We start from the raw sequence: 18,362 nt of genomic DNA, 5'->3' as shown, positions 1-18,362 counted from the left end.
CTTTGTCAGAAATCAAGAAATTAATAATATAAAGAGCTAGATTTAGAAGTTCTCTAGGGTTGCCTGTGGCTCTCCCTTTCTTTTGTTTTTGGAGGAGTGTCTTAATGTCTCTGTTTCTCCTCTCTACTATTGCCTGTCTTTGAGGATTAAAGGGTATGCCAGTGGTATGTAAAATCTTATACTGTGCACAAAAGTGCGCAAAATGTTTAGAAGTATATGCAGATCTTCAATAGCAGCCCTGCCTAAAAAACCAAAATACTCATTTTTAATACTAATTGTTGTAAAATATTTCTTCCCCACAGATTGATGGGGATTTTTTCAACTATAAAAGGAGTAGAAACTCCTGATTCACCTTCAATTATCCATCTCAAAGGGGTAGCACTAACTTCAGCTACTATTGATCCCTCTACACCAGACATGTAGGTGTCTACCTTAATCTTTGGCCAGTGACTGGGCCAGTTGGCACCTCTAATGACTGTACCATCTGCACCAGTGTCTACCAATTCTTCTAATGGTATATCATTTATATAGATAGTGAGCATAGAGCGGTCAGCTGTCACAGCCGCTGTCTAGTATATTCCTGGATTTTGTTGGTTGGAGTCAGAATCTGGGCGACTATCACCAGATTCCTTATTAGGAGTCTGTATCAGTAAACCTGATGCTACTACTTCTCCTGGGTGATAAGTCATACATTGTCTACCTGTATTAGTGACTGGGATATTATCTGCATATTCCCCAGTTTCCATCAGAAATAGAGACATTAAGACTCTCCTCCAAAAACAAAAGAAAAGGGGAGCCACAGGCAACCCTAGAGAACTTCTAAATCTAGCCGTTTATACTATTAAATTCTTGATTTTTGACAAAGATGTGCTGGCTCTGGCAGACAGGTTTTATAATCCACCGGAAGGGCAGTGTCCAGTGCAAGCAGCTCCACTATCTTTAGATAATCACCAGGTGATGTGGAGAGACCCAGAAAGTGGTGAATAGAAGGGACCAGATAGGCTAACTGCTTGGGAGAGAGAATTTGTTTGTATTTCCACAGGTGGAGAAGGAATCAGATGGGTGCCAACAAGCGTTATTTGCCTTGTCCATCGGAGAGAGATGGAGCAGACCCTTGAAATGAAAGAGAAGACCTAAGAAACATCAATTGGTTCCACTGCTGACTGAGCCCACCACTGAAACAGCATGGCAGTTATGGAGTTTGAATCATGGACATCAAAAATTGTTGCATCCTCTTGGGACATAATAAGACTTTTGTGGGACTTGAAAACTCTCAGGAATCATTGGATTTTCTGAGAAATGATAAGACTGTTGCAGGACTTCAAAAACTTGTGGGGAATCAATGGATTCTCCGACACATGAAGCAATGAACAATAAATTGGTTTTGGACTCTTTCTTGGCTGCTAAAGAAGGCATATGTGTGACTGTTGTTTACATACCCTCCTTCTAGGACTTCTAGAAATCTTTTACAATACCATGTTGATTCATATTGTTATGCCACTACTTGCATGTACAATTCATGTTTGTTACACCACATTGAGCCTGCACTGACTGTGGGGAGAGTCATCACTAACAGCCTATGCATTATTGCTATGTGCTTGTGTAATACCTCCCATGCTGATGGGTTTGTGCATACCTGTTTCTAATAAGATCCTTCAGCCCAGAAACCCACTAGCAATCCCCACTTCCCTTGGGTGCTTTTCATCTCCCTTCCTGAGAAGTCAGGGAGGGAGTGATCATCTCCCTTTGGGGGCTCTCACCTCCCTGAACAGTCAGGGATAGCGTGACTACCTGTGTTCTAAAACAAAAGGAAGTGGGAGATGTAAAGATCTGAAACTCTTGAGTTCATGCACTGAGGTTCACACAAGCAATCAGTAATTACCAATTGGACAATACTCTATTAGCATTTGCTTGGAAAATGGCCTGCCCCACCATTCTATGCTGGCTCCATCTGTTGATATATAGGTAGATTGGGAGGAGGGATAAAAGGGGTGGAGTAGGACAAGCAAGTGTGATTCCAGGCTATATGAGAAAGAAGAGACTCCTGTGTCCACTCTCTCTCCTCTTGCTTCGACAAAGAATAAAGATTAAGTGTTAGAATCCTAGTGTTAATTCAATGGAAGTGACTATTTTGGAATTGTCTATTTTGGAAGAAACAATAAAGAACTACTTTAACACCTAGCTGCATTTGGAGTGATTATTACTCTGAACCAAAACTAAGGCTGCCTCCAGAAAACCTCCCCAAGAAACCTGCTCCCAGAGAGAACGATCATATTATATAAAAGAAGAGAACATCACAATTAAGGACTTTTGCTTATCCTGACTCTGGCTGATTCTAAAGTATCCAGGGTGCTAATGCTGTCTTTACACCTGAGGATCTAGGGAAACTCTCCAAAAAAAAAAAGGACCAATAGAAAGAAGAAAGCAAGCCCCCAATGGAGAAGAAGGAGGATAGGACATTGATTTGTCTCCTGGCAATGATGTCTATCATGGTTACCTACAGGATGGAAAAAAGATTGAATTGGATTTATGTGCCTTACCTCTACTATTGTAAAACTGTCACTTGGTATGATAACTTGACCTTGATAGCTGTAAATAATACTGATATTTTGGGAGGAAAATGCTATAACCCACATATTGCAAATATATATGATTGTATTTTTGCAGCTTTTAGCTACTAGAGCTCCTACAAGTTTTTCTAATGTCAATTTGAGTTGTGAGGGGAAACAAAACATGTGCCATAGCCTTTTGTGGAATTACAAGAAATTCCAATTTTTTGAACATAAGCAATGATGATCAGTGAGGAAATTATTTTTATTTTCTCAAACTAGGGAATAATATGTCCACATCACCAATACTTAGATCGTATTATCTGATTTTGTCCCTTTTTAGTAATGTGGAAATGCATCACTCATCACACTGTATGGGATGGGGGGCCCAATTTGTTCCTGTGGTCTGACACTCAAAGTCAAATACCCATAAGATCCCTTATAGAGGACACAATTATAGTGGAATCTGAAAAGGTCTCTGAAGATCTCTGGAGAACCATGGCAGAGCGAGGTCCCAGAACACAAAAACTAGTGTGGGAGCAATTAATTAGTTCTAAAATTCATTCTGTAAAAACATACATTAAGTATTCTGAAATGTTTCTTCCTGGAAATTTATCCATCCAAAATTTCATAAAAGAAGTTTTTACTATATCTTGTATTGTACTCTATCTAGATACACAGACACCACTTCAAGACCCAAACTTTGAATTGTAGAACAACCATATTATGCCTTGTTTCCAATGAAAATGTGGGATCAGTCTTCTGGAGAAGAAACTTTTGACATAATAGCTCGGGAAAATTCTGGTAAAAGCTAGAAGCAAAAGATTTATTGCCTCAAGTTGTAGGAAGTTTAACTGCATTTTCTATTATTGGCTCACTTCTTATGTCTGCAGTTTTTGCAAACTCATTTCCTAATGATTTAGTTTAGAACATGTCTGCAGCTTTAAAACATCAAACAGATATAGAAGATATAATGCAACAAGAATTGGATGTTTTAGAACACTCAATAATAGCAATAGGTAAGGATGTACAATTAGAAACTCACTCCAATTGGGAAAGTGATTATCATTATTCTCTTTTCTGTGTAAGTCCTTATGAATATTCCAGCTCTACCAATTGAACTACTGAGCAAATATTGAACAAGCTACAGGGTGCTGCATTCTGAAAATATTACATGGGAAATTAGTCAATCATCTAAGATAAATATAAAATAGCTGATTCTCAGATTAACGGTATTGATCCTCAGGATATTGCAAACAGGTTGTGGAACTGGATCAATCAACCCAATCCTCTTAATAATCTATCAAGCTGCTTGTTGTATTTTCTGCCTTGGATATGTTTTGTTACCCTGGCATGTTTCCTCCTGCACTGTTCTCTAATACAGGCTCACCACTCCTTAGATGAACTACAAGCATCCCTTCTATATCTCAAGGTACACAGAACAGGGAGAGGTTGAAGGGCCACCTCTGAAGAGGCAAAGGATTCAGACCAGCTCAGGTTTTCCCTGTAGCTTGTCCTCTGTTCGATGGCTGTGAGAACTCAGGCTGTTGGCTCACCACCCCTCTGTTCTGTCTCTAGGGAAAAGGATGTCGTTGGAGATTTCAAGGAAGGGAGGAAACCATCTGGGTACTTTCATAGCTAATAGTCCCCCGAGAAAAGACTAATGTTCCCAGGAGAGCACACTATTGTCTTGGTAAAAGATATATAAATGTTTATTGTCAGATGAATAAATGGAATTTGCTCTTTTCTGCCACCTGCCTTGTGTTTCATGTCAATTTGCCCTCCAGCCCTTCTCCCACCAAGGTCTAGAAGCTCACAAGCTGCCTGGCTGCTAGGGCTGGACGGGCAGCAACTTAAGTTAATTCTAAGATAATCAAGTGAATTTATGTTATTTGCCAATTTCCTCTCATGTTTTAAAAACACTAACATTATTCATGAAATTGTTTTTATTATGATTTTTCTCATTTTGGAATTTAGGGGAAAATATTTTCTTAGAAACACTGTTATTTTTAAAATAATTTCTGGAGGATTATGTAAATGTGCCCTTAGAAAATGAACTCTTCTTTTGATCTGGATTCTGCAAAATTAAAAATTGAAGTTAGAATGTTTGAAAACTTACCTGTTTTACTGGTATATTTTTCTTTACAATGAATATTAAAATTTTTAAACCAAATAATAAATTCTTCTCCCACATCTTTACTTTTTAAATTTGTCAAATTCAAGATAATAATTTATATGATATCTCACATCATGTGGGACAATGATCACCAACCCCAAATAATTCAAACAGATATTTCTCAGAGTCAGAGCAGAAAGCAGTTGATTTCATTTCTGCAGGAATAGGGCATCACTTCAAATGGTGCAGTCTAGCAAAGGGAGGCAAAGTGCAAGTATCAGAGCAGGAATTTTAATACTCTGAACTGAGCAACTTTACCACATAGTGGACTCCAGCTCTCCCTGACTTTGTATCAGGGCTCACAATGTGTCATAGGAACCCACTCCACTTAAGAACAGTAACTATATATTACAAAGCTTGCTGATGTGGCAAAGTGGTTCATGCAAGACTAAGCAAGGGTACAAGGAGGAGAGTTTCTGAAAGTGTAGCCTTAACTACTGCACTCTTCTGGGGTAAGTGTTCTGAAAAAGGTCTCACTTGTTCTCAAACCCACTCGATACAATTTAACAAGGTCAAAATGGAGACCTAAGCCATATTTACAGATATTTTAAAAGGAAAATTAGAACTTGGAACATATTACTTATCAAACAGATGGAAGCCAAATAATTTAGGAATAAACAAGAGAATGAACAGGAAAATTAATAAAAACAATTTAAAATCAGATTTAAAAATCTCTTACTCATTGTTGATTGAGAAAAGAAAGTAAAACAATTAGTTTCCCCCATTATAAAAACCCTTCTTTGGACACCAATCATGGGATTTCAGAGAAAAACTCAATCTATTTTCAGACTTTATACACAGTATAAAATTTTAATGTCTAATGAGATCTGTGCTGTAGGAAGAGGCCTTCCCTCATTCATTATATTCACATATTTCATCTGCAGCAAGATTTCTACACAAAGGATGAGATCCAGATGAAAGCTTTTCTATAAATACATTTTTAATAATGTTTCTTTCCAGTGCGAAACTTGTGATTTATAGTGATCCTTATCTTCCAGATAAGGGCAAGTCTTCATTCAGCACATTTATAATTTTCTCCATTCGGTATCCTCAGATGAAAACTCAGAGATGAACCTGGGCTAAAGACTTTCCCATGCCAAGTCCATAGATTTGTTCCCAAGCAGAAAATCCCTGCTAACTGACAAGCTCTGTTCTATATCTTTATGCCTTTATCCATGATTTCAATCATCTAGGAATTTTCGGGAGGCAATTCATGTGGATTATATGAATGAGGTTTTACATCTAGCATGGCATCTCCCAAGTCTAGTCAGGGACTAATATATATCAAAAACTTTACCATGATCCAGACACTCAAAAGTTTTTTTCTAATGTTCACTCTCTGTTGTTAAGCAACATTTGAGCTTTGTCTGAAGGTTTCCACATGAGATTTCTGTACAATGTGGATTTTCTCATGTTTACCAAGACTGTTGCGCCGTGTAAAAGCCTTTCCACAGTCATTACATTCATAAGGCTTCTCTCCAGTGTGCATTCTCTGATGAATAGCAAGACTGGAACGATATGTGAAAGTCTTTCCACATTCATTACATTCATAAGGCTTCTCTCCAGTGTGGATTCTCTGATGGACAGCAAGATGGGAGCGATATATGAAAGTCTTTCTACATTCATTACATTCATATGGCTTCTCTCCAGTGTGGATTCTCTGATGTGCATCAAGGTAGGAGCGATATGTGAAAGCCTTTCCACATTCATTACATTTATAAGGCTTCTCTCCAGTGTGGATTCTCTGATGTTTAGCAAGACTGGAACTCTGTGTGAAAGTCTTTCCACATTGATTACATTCATAAGGCTTCTCTCCAGTGTGGATTCTCTGATGTTCAAGAAGACTGTAACTCCGTATAAAAGTCTTTCCACACTGATTACATTCATAAGGCTTCTCGCCAGTGTGGATTCTCTGATGTTCAAGAAGACTGGAGCTCTGAATGAAAGCTTTTCCACATTCATTACATTCATAAGGCTTCTCTCCAGTGTGGATTCTCTGGTGTGCATCAAGGTAGTAGCGCTTTGTAAAAGCCTTTCCACATTGCTTACATTCATAAGGCTTGTCTCCAGTGTGGATTCTCTGATGTTGAGCCAATTTGGAATAATACTGGAAATCCTTTCCACATTGATTACATATATAAGATTGTTTTTCTGTGTGAATTCTCTCATGTTTAGCAGGAGGAGATTGCTCTCTCAAAGTCTTTCCATGTTTCTTACATTCATAAGGTTTCTCTCCAGCAGGGATTCTCTGGTGCTTGGCAAGGGAAGAGAGTACAAGAAAAGCTTTATTACATTCATAACACTGAGGTGTTTTCTCTTCAATGTGTATATGTTTATCTTTAGGAATACTGGAACTCTTTTTTAAAGCTTTTTGGTGTCTATTCCATTCACACTGTTCCTCTCCAGTGTGGTTTCTTTTGTGCTCACCAAGAACAGCCCTGTATTCATGATATTGAAAAAGCTCTTTCCATGAGATCATTTTCAGATTTCTACTCATCTCCTTCATGTCAAATTGTGTCTCTGCATCTGAAACAAACAAAAATACACATGTATAAATATATCCTCTAATGCTGGCTGAAAAAAAAAATGGACATTTAATTTCTTCAGGCAAAAAGATTTCGAACTGAAATGGACAGAAAAAATCATTTCTAAATGCTATTAGCTCATACCAATGATTCAATTAACACAGAATTCCACCCACAATACAATGACATTTGACCCCCACAATAAAGCTGAGACAAAGGTAAGGTGAAGGTTCCCATGATGTAGAAACCAGGCTATGAACTCTGAATGGCCGAGTAACCTGATCCAATTCCCTACAGCAGAGATTACAACTTGAACCTGGAAACTGAGACATCTCAATCTATTGTACTAGACAGATGTTCTCCATTTTACTTTCCATCCTTTCTTTCAAATTCAAACTCAGGCACAGTCTAGCTCTGCACCCCTGGGAATGTGCTTCTTTATCTCAGTTTTCCTGCATAGTGAAGGTAATAATTGTACCCATTTCCCAGGTTGTTGTGAGCATGAAATGCTCTTGGCACACAATAGGCATCATATGCTTGTTAACTGCTATCATTGTCACCTATTTTGATTCTCTCCATCTCAACTATTCCTTCCTTCCTTCCTAAACTTGCCTTCCCCTCTCTCTTTATATACATATGTCTGTTGAACATGGTGCATTTCCATATAAAACTCTTTCCTTTGCCTGAATTTGCTAAGAATATGTTTCATAATCTGCTGTTTCTTCTCAAACCATCCCCAAGTTTTTATGCTGGATTTAAAACTTGTTGACAGCTTCTCTTTATATACCCAGGGCTTAATGCAATGCACACAACAGAACAGGTGCTTAATCAATGTTTATTGATTGGTTGATATTACTCAGGGCTGATCATATGGCCTAACCCCACTCAATGCTTGCATGTTGGTCCCTCTGAGGTGCCAAATCGATGTTTCTATTTCTGTCTCTTTCCTACTCCCTCTCACCTATGAACAAATCCCATAGTGAAAATAACAAGGGCCTAGGGCTTCTAATCCTGTTATGGAATAACTAGGAGTCTTCCCTCCCATATCCCTAACCTAAGGGAAGCTGTCAGTTATGTAGTGAGTGACTCGGATTTAAGTAAGGGAGGTGTCCAAGATCACTGGCCTCACTTTACCCCCCACAGCCATCTACATCCCCATGGCCAGGTACAGATCAGGATTACTGCAGATGGCTCTGGATGCAGAGGAAGACCTGGCCCTTCTTAAGGTAAGGTGTCCCAACAGGTCTCCTGTGACTGAGGCTGCACGCATCCATTGATTAACATTAGGGATCAATGGAGGTAAAGATTCTCCTCTCTCTTCTGGACCAAAAAAATCTCAATAAATAAAAATGAATGAATGAGCGACTCTGGGAAGAACCTCAGGGTGTCTGGCCAAAGGAGAAATGATTGCAATTTATACTCAATCTGAGTGTATCAGGACCCAAACAAAGACCAAGTGGAGTTTAGCAAAGGACCTATGGATGGTCAATGAGAATTAGACTGATTTTGATTTAAGGTTTGTTCCTTAAGAAAGGAATTAGGGCACATTGGATAGAGTACAAGCCCTGAAGTCAAAAGGACCAGGGGTCACATCTAGCCTCAGACACTTAATACTTTTTAGCTGTGTGTCCTTGGACAAGTCACTTAACCCCAATTGCCTCAGCAAAAAAAGAAGAAAAAAAGAAAGATAAGAAAGAGCATCTGTAGGTAAGGGTATATGATATCCTAGGTGGACAGAGGGATAGAAAGAAGAAGAAAAAAAGAAGGAAACAGGCAAGGAAGGAAGAAGAGAGGGGAGGGAGAGAGAACAAAGGGAGGAAGGGAGGAGAGAGGCAGGAAGAGAGTCTTCCAATTGATTGATTCCAGCCTGTGACCGGTTTTCTCAAAGGTTGTTGCTTTTCCTATATAGATCTGTGCTTAACTGTAGCCTGAGTGTGGAGAGTGGGCAGAGGATGAAAGGGGAAAAAGAAATAAAGTAAAAAGGGCACAGCAGAGAACAAAAGAAAACCTATAAGGAAGCAAAAACTAATGGAAGGCTCTGAATACAATATCTTTCATTTATGGTTTATGAAAATTTATTATTACATATATTGAATGCTCTCTTATATTCTGCTGAACATAAAACATTTTTTAAATTGTTCTTTTCTGTCTTTTTCTATTTTGTTTTTATTTTTAAATAAATATTAAAAAAGTAAAAATGCTTTTAGGCTTAAGGAAGGTCTAATAATAGTCATATTAGACAGCCTGAGACCTCTTTCTTTCTTTGTAGATAATTGGACATCCTAAAATTTCCAACAAATACTTCCAATAAGATCATTGATTCGTCATTAAAAGGGAACTGAAAGGCCAGAGAATCCAATCCCCTCATGTTATAGATGAAGAGACTGGGGATCAGAGATTTAGTGAGGTGCTCAGGATCTCACTCCCACAAGAATCTGAAAAGGAATTCCAAGCCAGTTTTCCACCCCCATGCCCATCACATGAAGAAGCCTCTTGGGATAGCAGCCTGCACCCCAGCTTCCAACTCACTCACCAGGACAGGAGTTCCTCAGGCCACCTCTCTCCACATGGGAGATGAAATCTTCTCTGGGAACTGGAAGTCCTGGGCAGGGAGAAGATAGTGGGTGTGAGTCTTGAAACTTGTCATTTATTCTTCATTGGAACAGGGCCGGGGAGCAAGGCCAACTTGGTAGTTCCAAATGCAACTCAAAGATGTTTTTCAGGGTGTTTACTGCCAGGGGAAGAGGACAGAGGGGAAAGGAGGCCATGCAGGAAATCTGGAATCAGAAGATCTTGATTTTGCTGCCTCCTTCATAGCAGGATGGCCCCATCCCACAGCTTCCATTTTCTGGACATTAAAAGCAACTGGTAGCACAGAGAAGGGAGCACCAGGCCTGAAATCAGGAAGCCCCGAGTTCAAATTTGGATTTAGATACGTCCTGGCTGTGTGACTCTGGGCAAGTAATTTCATCTTTTTGCTTCAGTTTCCAGATCTGTAAAATAGGGATAAGATGGCACCCAACACAAAGGGTTTTGGTAGGGATCAAGTGTGATAATGTACATGAAGGAAGCTCTGAGCACATGGCTTGGATCCCAGCAAATGTATGGAAAGACCTCCTTCCTTCTCTTTTTCTCCCTGTATCTGTACAGGCCTTTGGGGCATGTAGGAAGGAAGAACAAGGACCTACTTGCTGTGCTGGGGATTTATGAGTTACACCAGGGGCAGTGAGATAAAAATCTATTTTTTTAAACCAAAAAGAACATTGCAAAGACAAAGCTTTCCCCAAAGAAGAAGGGGGTTCATTCTCCTATCCCATGCTCAGGGAAAAGGGGCAGGATTAGTTTTTATAAGGTTTGCAGACAAAACTGCCAGGTTCCCATCCTACAATGCAAAGACCACTCATAGAAGAACCAGGCAGGAGGAGGACCCTGTCTCTTGGGGACAAGAGGCAGCCCTTGGGCCTTTCTAAGAACTGGTAAAAACCTGAAATTCTGCACCCTAGGGAGGGGAGGATGACATCCTTTTGATGGCAGTTCAAGAGTTCCAAGGGAAGCACTCCTTACCCAGGGAGAGCAAGTTCTCGGCATTCTCCAGCATGACCTCCTTGTGCAGCTCTTTCTGATCCGGGTTCAACAGACCCCACTCCTCTGGGCTGAAGTCCACAGCCACATCCTTGAAGGTCACCAACTCCTACAACACCAACACCCAGAGGACTTAAGAGTTGAAGCATGCTTCATAACTGACCTAATCCAATGCTCCTCAAGTTACAGAAGGGAACTGAAGCATGGAGAGGGATCTGCCCAAAGGTGACAGCCCTTACAGGATTTAGAGCCAGCATTGAAACCAAGTGAAAGACCAGTGGAATATAGAGAAACACATTTTATATTTTCAGTTGGAATAAAATTGAGAAATGTCTTACCAGGAAATGGTAGTGTTTGGGACAAAGAGACCTACCCAAATTGACTACTCAGAGATCACTCATAAAAAGCAGATTAGAATCTCGAGAAATGGACCCCCATCCTGGTTTGTGAGCCGAATTTCACAGTAGGAAAGAGCCAGTCCCTTGAAAATCCTCACAGTTTTTATACGTTTCAGACAAAGAACCCCCCAAATCCCACCCTCTATATGGTGTGGGTCACATAAGTCTCTATTCCCCTATTTGGTCAGTGGAATGTAGTAGATAAGGTGATGTATAGCTTTCTCACCACACATCCTGCTTTGAACAAGGGAATATAGTCCAGGCCTTATCTAAAATCACATGCTTCATCAACTGAGGCCTTTAAGGCTTTAGCTAATAGTCTCTGATCAATATGTACTTGATCTGTAAGTTCTTCACCTTTTCCACACAGTAGTTTCTGTGAAATCAGGAAAGTTAAGGTTTCTATGAGAGAGATGAGGATTTTTGAAGGTGAAATCAGACAGTGCTATATTAAGAAAATGGCATGAAGTGTATTTGTGAAGCTGGCAAATATTATGTATTGTAGAGCTAAAACATTTCCATGATCACTGAGGAGAAAAAAGATCTTGTGAATTTTCCAAAAGCCAGAAATTATCTTATCCAAATGACAACACTATTCTTCCCCAAGAGTATTTTATTTTTCCAAATGCAAGTACAGATAGTTTTCAACATTCATTTTTGTAAGATTTTGCATTCCAAATTTTTCAATCACACACTTGTTAATGGATCTGACCCAATGATCATCCATTTACAAAACCAAACTGAAGCAGAGAGAAGGGATTTACTCAAAGGTCACATTCTCTATGAGAACACTTGGAAGCACAGTCATGCAAAGGCCTCCCACCTACACTGTACAGAGCTGGTGTGGACGCAGCTGCCAAAATGTTGTCTTCCATGTTAGAATGGAAGCTTCTTGAGGGTAGGGACTGATTTTTCCTTCTTTGCATCTCCTCTATATTCCCAAAGAGCCTCTTTTCTTTCTAAATGCCTGTTGTTTTGACCCAAGCAATCGTGAAGGGATAGAAAACCCTGGGATGAGCCGAGTATGATGGAGTTATTCTGGAAGTACCTAATTACAGCTTTGGGGGCATGGAGGGATCTCAAGAGATAAAGAAAATTAAATGAAATAAAAGAAAACAAACCAGGAAGCCAAGAAACACTGGACAGTTCCTGAACAATGTGTGGCATTTATTATGTAGGTTTGTTTTATATGGAATCTGCTGTTATGTTCTGCTGGTTACCTGAAATTTTTTTCTTCTCTTATTTTGAATTTAAGATAAAAATAAATTATAATAGGATTGCTAGATGGTGTAGTGGATGGAGCACTGGCCCTGAAAAAAAAAAAGAACCTGAATTCAAATCTGAACTTAGACATTTAATACTTTCTAGCTGTGTGACCCTTTCTGGCTGCAGGCTCTCTGCTTGAGCCAGGCCTTGGTCCTCTGCAGGCTGTTGGGGCAGGATGATTATAGTGGAACAGATATCTTTCCCTTATTTTTCTAGACAGGAGGCTAGCCTAGAGGAATTTAGAGAGTGTGAGGTTCTAGGGGAGTTACTATGCCCTTGGCCTTGACCTTAGAGCAGAGACCCCAACCAATAGAGTGAGGGAGGCTGAAGAGAGGGGCAGGTTGGAAAATGAAAATGGTGGAGTCAAGATGGGAGAGAAAAGGTAAGATATTGCCTGAACTCTCTCCAGTTTCCTATGAAATAACTTTCAATTAATAGTGGAGTGACAGAACCTAAAAAACAATGTGGAGAAACAATTTTTCAGCCTTGGATAATTTAGAAGGGCTGCAAGAAAGATCTGTCTCACTTGGATAAAAGGTAAACATAACCCCAGCACAGATCAACCGCAGGTCTAGCCCCCAATGGTGAATGGCACAGCATGTGAATAATCAGTTCCAGAGCCCTTGGCACAATTGGCAAGGAGCCAGCCCCTAAGGCTCTGTCTTTGAAGCAGGAAGTCAGTAACCAAGCTTCTGGCTCCAGAGCAAAATAGTTGGGACAGTATCATCAGCTCAGGAGAAGAGCTCAACCTTAAAGGCCACAGTATAGTCTGGGAAATGAGGAAAAAAAACAACACAACAAAATAAAAAAGTTCTGACACTAGAAAATGATTATGGTTGAAGGGAAAGTCAAAAGACAAACTGGGAAGAAGACAAGATCAAGATGCCTCCAATGCAAAGTTTCAAAGAGAAATATGAATTAGTCACAAGTCCAAATAGTCCTCCTGGAGGAGCAGCAAAAGGATTTTTAAAATCCAATAAGAGAAGTAGAATAAAAATTAGGAAAAGAAATGAGAGTGGAACTAGAGAATCATGAAAAAAAATAGTCACTAGTTTGGTTGAAAGAAAGCACAAAAATCCATTCAAGAAAGCAACTCCTTTAAAAGAATTGGCCAAATAAAAAAGAAAATTCGGTTAAGAAAATAATTCACTAAAAATTTGGAAGCTAATATAGAGAAAATATACATGGAAAAAATTAACTGACCACTTATTGAAAGAGATCCCAAAGTGAAAACTCCAAGGAATATTATAGCCAAATTGCAGAACTCCCTGGTCAAGAAAAGTATTTAGAAGCAGCCAGAACCAACTCATATATTGTTCAGACACAGTCAGGATTGCAATATGATATTCCAGAAGGCAAAGAAGCATGGACTACAGCCTAAATAACTACCTAACAAAACTAAACATCATCTTTGCGGGGGGGTGGGGGGGTGGGGAAACACTCAACAAAAAAAGGGAATTTTCAAACATTCTTGATGAAAAGGCCAGAGCAGAACAGAGAATTCCAATTTTCAAATAAAAGACTCAAGAGTAGCATAAAAAAATAAAGAGTAAAGAAAATGAAATAGCTAAGTTAACAAGACTAAACTGTTTATGTCTCTATGTGAGATAATACTTTTAACTCTAGTTAAAAACTGAATTTCTACTGGCTTGTTCTTTGGCCTTTGTTCTCTAAGAGGACCTAGATATTAGGAAGGGGAAGCCAAGATTGGGAAGTTAATTAATTTAATTAGGACAAGGGAGAAGAGGTTGGTGAGGTGTGAAGTCTCCAGCCTCATCACCTTCTCCAGAGCCACCTGGTTCCAATGGCCAGATATAAATCAGGATGACTGGAGATGGTCCTGGAAGCAGTGCAGACCTTGACCCACAGAGGAATTAAAGCTAAGAAAGGGATGAAGACAAGAATGGCCTCTTTTACCTTGTCAAAAACAACAAACTGGGGAGGGAAAAGTCCCCAGGGTTACTGGCCATAGGGGCAGTCAGGAGTATATACAGATAGAAGGGACAAGGAATAAGATGACTTTGATGGGAAGGTATAAAACTGAAAATGGGCTCAACTTTTTTACTCCTACTCTTCTGACACTTTCCTCTCCCTCACCCTCCTAAAGAACCAAGAGGCAGGAGGGATTTAAAGCTCAGATGGGATGAGAGTATGTAGAACCTCAATGTCCTAATGTCTCAATGTTTGACTCAGGTCAGAAATCTCCCTGCCAGTGATACTTAATCCTCCCTGCATCCCTTCTGCCCAACAGACATATTATCTAGACAATAAACTGAGTGAGGGATCCTGCACAAAGCTAAGGCCTCTGAGATGGAGCCCCCAGGGAAAGACAAGAGGATGCCTCCTAAGGCTGGGAGACAATCTAGTCTGGGATTCAGCTCCTAGGACCTGTGGTGAGGGAGAGGACAGGGAGTTGGAAAGCCTGGGTTAAAAAGAATAAATTTAAGTTTCCAGAAGTGATTTAGATAAGTAGCTGAATCAGAAAAAAATAGGATGGCTGAGTCCTGAAATATAGTAGAATATGGGGGAAGATTCCTAAGACTCTTGGGTAGATTTTAGGCTTAGAATCCTGAAAGGGAATGTGGAAACAGTGAGCCACATGCCTGGGAAGAAGCCCAAGATGTTTGGGTCCAGAGAAGCTGGCCCAGGAAACAGCTTTAGTTCCTGCAATCAAGGAAGGTTCCTGGGGGCAGAAAGGCAGAACCTGTGGAACCTCATAAGAAATCATATCTAAAGCCTCACAATCAATAAAGTAAACAGGAGCAGGAGGCAGAGGTAGGACACCGGTCCAGAAGGGGAGCCTGGGTTACTATAGGGAAAGTCTGATCTTTGGGCAAATATGACCTAATGGTAAGCTTGAGGAAGAGGCAACACTAGATATTTCTGAAGTGTTTAGGAACCTGACAAAGAGGTAGGGGCTAAGAATTCCTTAACTAGCCAGACCTGGAAGGAAGCTGTAATGACAGAAGGGGAGGACACTGGCCATCAGAGCAAATAAGACGTATGAACCCTTAGGCAACCACAGCCAGCAGAAGCCAGGACTTGTGAAGAGCCCTCGCTCACACCTACCTGGGTCCTACCCCAGTAGAGATGTGTTGCACTAAGTAGAAAATGACAGATCCAAGAGAATGCCCAGAGATCTCAGTTCCAAGCCTTCCTGCTTCCCATTAATCTATTCCAGGAATGTTCTTTGAGGCTTGAGAGCCCCAACCAGCCTAGGCCCTGAAGCCTGGAGGGTGGGACCTCATCCCAAAATCATGCAGGGTGAAGATCTCTGAATGCTGCCTCCCTCTCCTCCCACAAAACAGCCCACTATCACATGGCCAATGCCCATTGGAATGGCTCTTCTCCAGCCCTAGACTCCTCCCAGGCTTCCAAACTCCACCCTAGGACTCATATTTCACTAGGCCATTTACCCACCAGGCTGCTCATCTTATCTCCCATGAGCTCCTCCTCCTCCATGCTTCCATCACCTGATGTTTTGTTGGAGAAAGGATTCTGACTTTATCTTGCCACTGGACTTGGCAGAGCACTGCCTCCCTTATGTCCCATTCAAACACAAATCAAGACATCTCCCTTTTATCTGTGGTCCTCTTCTAGAATAAAACATCATCATGAACAGAAACTTCTTAGATTCAGAAAAATGAAAACTCTTTCTAGAAGCCTTCCACAGCAACCATTATGATTTTCATATTATTCGATTTTATATTGTATTCATAATGAACATTTTATATTATATTCCTAATAAATATACTAATATTTTAGATTTCTCAGAGCTGCCTTTTCTGGGTAAAGAAGCAAGACTCACAATGCAAAGTAAAATGATCAAACATTCTGATAATGTATATTTTTATGCTGTACTGTGCTTCTATACAATAAGTGAATTGAAAGGACAACTACAGAAAACTTATCACAGAACTCTGTGCTTTGGAAAAGAGCTGGTCACAACCCACAAGATTTGAAACAATCCAAGAACTGTGTATCCTCTTCCACTGGGAAACCAATCAAACTCAGGGTATGGTTGTAGTGTAACTCACTTTCCCCACCATTCCTACTTAGGATTTCTATATAAAACCCTCTACCTCTGACACTGAATGACAGGGTTTTCAAAAAGGTAAATAATCTCCACTACAACAAGCTCACAAAATAATGTGAGAAACAAGCAAAGAAATAACTTGCAAACAAGCTACAGGCAAGATAAATAGGATATCACTGAAAAGAGGGAAACACTGGAAGCAAGAGTGTTTATGGATGAAGTGAACTGTGAAAGCTGTCTTACAAGATACAGACAGTGTTCTAAAAAATTGAATGAGGGTTGGCTACACTCCATGCCCAAGTTTCTTTCTCCAGAGATCACCAGTTTTACAAAGAATGGGATCATATTACTCTTTCTTGTAGGACAAAATTAGGTCTATGTTGGCATTAAAACTCCATATAAGGTAATTTAATAATCCTAAAGATGTAATGGGGTTAGAAATTTTTCCTTATTTACTACTTGAATGTGAGGTCATTTGTCCTGACCAATCAGGGCAACCTACAGGTCCAACCTACAGGGAGTGTTACCTCAGACCCCTTATGTAGTTATTGTCTGTTTACTGTCCATTGCCTCTCTTCACTGCCAGATCACTCAGGGTCAAATCTCCTCAAGGTCTGTCAAATTAAAACCCTTTGTTTTCTACCTTAAGATGCCTCTGATTTATTGAAGTCGGTGGTCTTCTGCCCCACACAGTTAAAGGTTTCCTATGGAAAGAAAGCTTTCAGTAGGAACATAAAGGTAACTGGCAGGCACAAATGAGAGAGACAGTGCCAGAGCATTGCCAGGATATTTCTTGAAGGCAAGAGATAGGGTATCATCTTCCTGGAACAGCAAGGAAGCCATTGCCATGAGATCCCAAAGAACTAAGGTGTAAGAACCCTGACCACAATCAGCAAGGAATAGAAAGAGTTCACATTTGCAGTTTGGTAGAAAATCCGTGGTGTTTACTGAGTCCGGGAAAATTGGATCTTCAGGAAAATCACCTTGTTGGCTAAATGAAGGATGCATTGAGTCAGAGAGCCTGGAGTCAGGGCAACCCACAAGCAGGCTGCGCCGACTCAAGGGTGAGGTGACAAGGATCTACAGCAAGGTTGAAACATCAGTGAAGAGAAGATGGATGGCAGAGATGTTGCAGGGTTGACATGATGTAAGTGAGGATAAGAAACAGAATTCATGGAGGACATCTAGGTTGTGAGCTTGAGGGACCAGAGAATAGTGGGGCCCTTAACAGGAAGAGGGAAAAGACAAAGAAAAGAAAACGAGTTCAGTCTTACATGTAATTGTAAAATATCTCAAATTAGAGAACTGTTCGATATGTCTAAAAGACATTTGGAACAGAGGGAATTGAGGTTGATTGACCTCATTTTTTTATATCAAATAGTATTTTATTTCCCAATTATATGTAAAACAATTTTACAAATTTAAATTTTATTTTCAGTTCTAAATTCTCTCCCTTCCCTTGTCACTTCCTCTCACCCTAAGATGATAAGCAATTTGCAAAGGTCATATAGGTGCAATAATGCAAAACACATTTCCTCAAGAATTTTCACCTCATGAAACTGAGTAGGGCAAGACTGAAGGATCCTGGTGAGGGCTAGCCGAGCTGGCCAGACATTATGCTGGGCTACAGCAGTGGACAAGGAAGAACGAGCACTTGCTAGGAAAGTACAGTACTTTAGGGAGCAAAAATATTGCCAGGACAGCAGTTGAGGAAGTCTGCATGTGACTTAGGTGAGAATTGTTGTGGATGTAGACCTCCAGGGCAGAATTCAGAGCTTAACAGTATATGGAGCTGAGATAACTCTCAGGCAGCATTAACCAGAACTCAGA

The 18,362-nt window shown here is 40.2% G+C and overlaps 1 protein-coding gene across 1 annotated transcript in view; it reads right to left on the bottom strand.

The window, feature by feature from the left end:
• Window positions 1–4,739: 4,739 nt before the first annotated feature.
• Window positions 4,740–18,362, bottom strand: part of LOC100931225 (zinc finger protein 471-like) — a 58,208-nt gene continuing 44,585 nt past the window's right edge. Inside the window, exons 8-10 of the mRNA XM_031961841.1 lie at window positions 10,815–10,941; window positions 9,784–9,852; window positions 4,740–7,251 (exon numbers count right to left, since the gene is read on the bottom strand). Of these exons, the coding sequence (XP_031817701.1) occupies window positions 6,071–7,251; window positions 9,784–9,852; window positions 10,815–10,941 (1,377 nt within the window). The 3' untranslated portion in view covers window positions 4,740–6,070. The remainder of the gene's footprint in view (window positions 7,252–9,783; window positions 9,853–10,814; window positions 10,942–18,362) is intronic.

This window comes from Sarcophilus harrisii, chromosome 3 (assembly GCF_902635505.1).
Source record: "Sarcophilus harrisii chromosome 3, mSarHar1.11, whole genome shotgun sequence".
In the NCBI taxonomy this organism is placed as follows: Eukaryota; Metazoa; Chordata; class Mammalia; order Dasyuromorphia; family Dasyuridae; genus Sarcophilus; species Sarcophilus harrisii.
Note: the sequence above shows the minus strand (reverse complement) of the source record. Positions and strands in the feature narration are given on the sequence as shown.